Raw genomic sequence first — 6,000 nt, 5'->3', positions numbered from 1 at the left:
AATTTACATCAAAATCAGTAAAAAAACAAACAAACAAAAAAAACCCCAATAATTTGTTAACAAGAATGTTTGACTTGTTACTTTTAAACAAATGTATGTAATGTTCAGAATTATGCTTGCCCCTCCCACCCCCCCAACCCAAAGTCCCAGGCTGCTTGTTAAAAAATCTATCAGATAAATTATCATCTATTCAAAACAAACAGTCACACAGCCTACTTGCTTAATTTACTTAATTTATAAAATATGGATAAAATTGTGTGTTTGAAAAGAACGAAAATGAAATTTACTCCCATTCTTCAGTATTTTCCTCTGTAAGTTGAGATTTAAAGAATGACTCTTCTTGGATGATGCACAGTCATTTGATGGAGACATGTGTAGGAAAAGCAGTTTTAAAAGAAGAAAATAGGAGCCCAAGTGATATGCTTCCTTTCCCCATCACCACCCAGCCCTTAGTGTGTGCCATCACTTTCTTCTCTTGCTATTCTACAAGTATTCATCACAATCAGAACTGTCCCGTCTTCAGGTCATCTCCTCAAGGTGTTATTTCCCTTCTCGCTACTGTGCTTCGGGGAAATGTCCTTCCTATTGCTGCCTGGCATCTTGAATATCCTCAAGACAGTATTAATATAACTGCTTTTATAAATTTGTTTTGTGCTTTTTATCTGGGATATCAAGATCCAACCATGAACAAATAAATATGCTCATGGTTTAACAGCCTTCTCTCATGTTCAAGACCACCCTGTCAAAAAGAGTTACTCTACTGAATATTTTAATAGCCAGTGACTTTGGTACACAAACACATATGGAGTGGCATTCTCTCACGTACATGAACCCAACATAAAACACACATACAAATCCACTGCTCATTCATTCTCAGACTCAAGCAAGCGTACACACACATAGTCTTTCTTTCCAGAACAAGCCAGAATTACAGCCTTTTTGGTGATTGTTATAATTTTTGGAATGGTTCATAAATTTTCCAAATTCTTTTAAATTTGTAACACTTTTATCTTTTTTCTTTTTTTTTCCCAATTGTGAACCATTCCATATTGCATCTTTATTGCAAAAGTCAACATGCTTCTTAGAAATTCAGATTGTAATCGATAAAACAAACATTACATATATGAATTTAAATGTATAAACAGTTAGAAATTCAACAATATCTCCTATTATACTATTACACAAGTTCACAATTTTGTAAAAACTATAATACAGGCATACTATACATCAAGAGGAACCACTATTCCTTTTCACATGATTTTTTTTTTCTTCTTTTTGAAATAATGATCCATCACCATGGACTTTTTTCCCACCCTAACAAGACTGTTTTCCAATTTATCATCTTAGCTAGTGACAATGTTTTCCCAATGTTACAACATAAAGAAATGGAAGAAAATTCTGCATTCCCTGGAGTTATGTTTTAAGCCTGGGCAGCAATTCACTAGTGCAAATCATGCTGACCTAGACAGAATGGTGGTTGTTACTACTCAACAGCTACTTAGAAAGATGTCAGACACATCAAAAAGAACAGAATTTGCCTCATATGGTTTATGTTATTTCTGTAAATGAAGATTGCAAGAAAATAAGTCACAGTTGCTTGCTTTTAAGAGAAATTCTAAACTTGGGGATCTTAGTCCTAAAGGAAAAAAATATATACATTCAACTATTTTATGCTAATCTTAAATTTTCTAACATTATATTTAATGCATATTTTAAATTCATTTTTGAGAGTCAAATATGTTTTAGAATTCTTAGGGCATTTTAAAGTATTTTAGTTCTATTTAAGGTGTAACAAAAACTAAGTTTTATATAAAGGGCCTTAAAACTTGCTGGAAAAGTATCTATATTTTAAGATCCATCTCTTTCATCCCCTCTCCCTCAAGAACCAAAAAGTTAAACAAATTCTCAACTCTCTGTATTATGAGTGTAATAAGATGTCAATTTTAGTTTAAAAAATCATATGAAAAGGAATCTCATTCTGTTGAACTGTCAGTCTACTGAAAATTTTCTTACAGCTCCATTAATTTACTGTAATTTTCAGTTCCCAAATACAAAAATACAACAATTCTTATTGAAATCTATACGCTGGTAGTTTTAGTACACAAAAAAACCAAACAAATTATTTACAAAATTATACAGTTTAAGAAAAAACTTTGTACAAAAAATATATAAATCCTTTGTTCCCTCTATCACGTTTAAACTGTCAGGACTCAAAATATTCACCACAATGAATCTTTCAAAATATATACTGACTGAGCCACAGACATCAAGAAATTTCATTAGAGATGATGGAGGAGGAAGGAGCAGGATTGCTTATTCTAGGTACCCCATTGTAAGGTTTTCTTTCTTTTCTAAGCTTATTCTAGCTTTGTGTTATCAGAAATACAATAATAACCTAAAAGAGTAAGTCCTTAATAAGATGAAGGGGAAATTACATGAACTTAAAAATGATCCTGGTTTGATTCATCATTCCAGGAAAATAAGTAGAAGAGGAAAGACAGATATTCAGAAGATGGGATTTAAATTCTTGAAGCTAAGTAAATCTAGAGTCCTGGTGGTTTTAAGTTTCTCAGTGAACAGTTTCTATTTTGAGAAACAGTATTTACCTCAGGTAACAAAATCCTTGATATAGTGATCACCAAGAACTTTCTGAAGCCAACAGGAAGTTTAAAATTTTCACACCACACGTATTATAAAAACATAGATGTGTATACCCTTGAAAACGTGACTTCCTATGTACATTAATCATTTTATTTCCCCAGGGGTCAATACAGTGTAGTGTTGCTCCTCTGCTTTTCCATCTAACATTCAGAACACAAGGACATAAATTCACACGTATATTTTACTTAACAGATACTCTACTCTATACAGTGTACAGTAAAAATGCACACAGTGAAGGAAACTGTCTACTGAAGGATGCATATGTTCATGGGTAGCAACAAGCTATAAAATTATGAAAATATAAGGTCATCTGATCAAAGTCAAGTTACGACTCCCATTTATTACTAGCATACTCACCCCCTAGCCCACCCCATCCCCAACCTACCCCCAGTCACCTCACCATCATGGTTTAAATTTAGGAAAAGAATTTCAGAAACTTTTAAATTCTTTTGCGTTAACTAAACTCAAGTTTTAAAAAAGGAAAAAAAAAAAAAAAAAAAAAAGCTGGTTACTCTTTCCCCGAAACCCTTCTGTTAGTCTCATCAAAACATCGTTTATTTATCAAGGTGCTGGTTTAAGCTTTTTATTGGGGACTTGCGGTTGCCCAAAAGAATCACTTATCTCAATAATGAGTAACCCATTATTTCTCTATCAGGAGAAAGAAAACGCGGATGAGAAAGGGGCAACAGGTGAAAGCCTTTTACATTCTGAGTATGTTTAAAAAAAAAAAAAAAAGACCAACTGAGGCAATGCTCAATAATTTAAAAAAAAAAAAAAAAAAAAAAAAATCAGTAGCAGGAGAAGTCCAGGAGAGTTAATACGATGACAGACTGGAAATACCACAGGGCTGGCTAGCACTGCCTTACAGCGTGTACAAACACAGTTATGATTTACACTAAAATAGCACTCACTGGTGCACATTAAACCCCGCTCCAAAATTTAGACTGAATACAAATTGGGCTCCTCCTCAATAAAAAAAATTTACATTTGCTTTTCTTCCAAGACAACTCTTGAAAGCAAAAGGGTATTTTAATTACAAATATCTCCTACCCATCCATAATAGCTAAGAGTTAAGAGATTCCAGGCAATTTTGACATTTAATGAAATTTTATCAGCAGATTATAATCCAAAATAAAATTCTGAACACCCTGTCATTTACATCATAATCCAACACCAATAGCAACAAAAACAGGTGGTGTGGAAAATAAGGCTCTAGAGATTACCCATGTCATTCCTGTGGATCTTCACAACTGTGTTACAGTCACTAGGCCTTTGGCGCTTTTTAGTATCATGAACAGTTATGAGATGTATTTAAAGAGCACACTTGCTGTCCTTACACCTACTGTGTTGAAAAGAAAAATAAAAAAAAATTTTTTGGCTCATTGACTTCTTTAAATAATTTTAAAAAGTTGTTCTTCTAAACAATATTCCTAAAAATTATACAGCTCACATCAGATCTCATCTTCGCCAAGAACGAGACTCATATTCATCTTCGTCTTCATCGTCATCATCATGCAAAAACAAATCTGAGGTTTCCGTCTCCTGAAGAAAGAGAGAGAGTAAAATCTGCTCAGTGGCACAAGAACGTTAAGTGTAATACTTTTAGGACAAAGGACAAAGAGATTAGTATACAAAGCCCAGACTGGATTTACAAGCACTCAGAGTATCTTTTAGGGCAAAAAAACTCTAAAATATTTTTTAAAAAGGTATAGAAGTTCCCATCGTGGCTCAATGGTTAATGAACCCAACTGGCATTAATGAAGACGTGGGTTCGATCCCTGGCCTCGCTCAGTGGGTTAAGGATCTGGTGTTGCCGTGAGCTGTGGTGTAGGTCACAGGCATGGCTTGGATCCTGCATTGCTGTGGCTGTAGTGTAAGCCAGTGGCTATAGCTCTGGTTCGACCCCTAGCCTGGGAACTCCATATGCCGTGGGTGTAGACCTGAAAAGACAAAAAAAAAAAAAAAAAAAGAGAGAGAGAGAAAAATTAATGACTATTCGAATTTCTAAACCTTTCCTCTAATATCCAATTATCTGCGAGGAAGAAATATTACCTTCCCAACACAAATATATAAAAATCTAAAATCTTACACAAAGTAAAGGTACCTACAAACATTCCCAAAATACCAAGATTTTTCTATTTTTCTTTTGTTTCATTCTTTTTTGTAACAAGGGGAAATGTTTCTGCTTTTTTCCACTTGGTCAGAAGACTTCTGATCAGCCATAATGCTATAGCTATCTTTTAAAACCAAAATTATGGTAAATGAGGAATAACTTGCAATGCTGTCTAAGCATCTATTTTAATAAACTAGATTATTAGAAATCTAGAAACACAGGAGTAAAAATACAGGAGTATCAGAAATACAGGAGCAAAATACAGGAGTACAAAAGTGAAACTGACTTTCATTGTGTTTTTAAGAAGCTAATTAGTACTGGTATATAAGTCCTTGATTTTGATATTCTTCCCTCTTATGCTCAACTTTACACTCTCGTTTTAACCAACTATACAGAGAAAGTAAGAAACTCAAATTTATTATTTACAGAATATGAATAAAAACTAAAATAATCATATAAAATTTGTTCATTCAATTTGTCTTCATTTACCAAAAAAAAGTGTAGAGCCTTAATAAAGCCAACATAACTACAAATTTTAAAACAAGAACAGTTTCTCCAATACCAGAAAATAACCCCCAAAGAGCTTTTTTTCCATTTCTGCACCTGATCTGAGTCTTTAATAAACTTTAGACTTAGTCTTAGTTAAACACATGCATGAAAGAACTCAGTATTTATTTTTTCTCTGAAGTCAAAAAATATACAATTGGGAAATGATGTAATTCAACTCTTATTTTCAATCATTCAATTTACCTCCTCCTTGACTTCTTCTTCCTCAGTCTCAGTGGATACAGAAGGCACCTTGGCCTTGTGCCATGATATTTGTAGCCGACGGTCTTTGAATTTTGACCCTTGATTTGCAGGCTAAAATAGAACACAAAAGTTTGTACTCATATTGACAAATGATTTCTTCAAATTGTGTGCTCTTTTAAAAGTTTAATAACTTGTGTGAAGTTCTTTTTAATTAAAGGACCACATGTTCCCAAGATAGCCTAGGATTTTATGTTGATGTCATGCAAATTTTAGGATTTCTCTGGGTTTGGATGATAAATTATACAGTCATTCTACTAAGAAAAGTCATGATGAGGACAACACTGTCTTAATCTACTCACTCACTCACTTACTTATTTATTCATTTGCTTTTCAGGGCCACACCCGAGGCATATGGAAGTTCCCAGGCTAGGGGTCAAATCAGAGCTACAACTCCAGCAACACCAGATCCTTAACCC

The 6,000-nt window shown here is 33.8% G+C and overlaps 1 protein-coding gene across 1 annotated transcript in view; it reads right to left on the bottom strand.

Annotated features, from left to right (window-relative positions):
- The window catches only part of RBM27 (RNA binding motif protein 27), a 74,482-nt gene continuing 69,418 nt past the window's right edge, over positions 937-6,000 (bottom strand). The window contains 2 exon segments of the mRNA XM_003124070.6: positions 937-4,203; positions 5,525-5,635. Coding sequence (XP_003124118.3) covers positions 4,120-4,203; positions 5,525-5,635 — 195 coding nt within the window. The 3' untranslated portion in view covers positions 937-4,119.

Source organism: Sus scrofa, chromosome 2 (genome assembly GCF_000003025.6).
Source record: "Sus scrofa isolate TJ Tabasco breed Duroc chromosome 2, Sscrofa11.1, whole genome shotgun sequence".
In the NCBI taxonomy this organism is placed as follows: domain Eukaryota; kingdom Metazoa; phylum Chordata; class Mammalia; order Artiodactyla; family Suidae; genus Sus; species Sus scrofa.
This window is presented reverse-complemented; position numbering and strand designations above follow the sequence as displayed.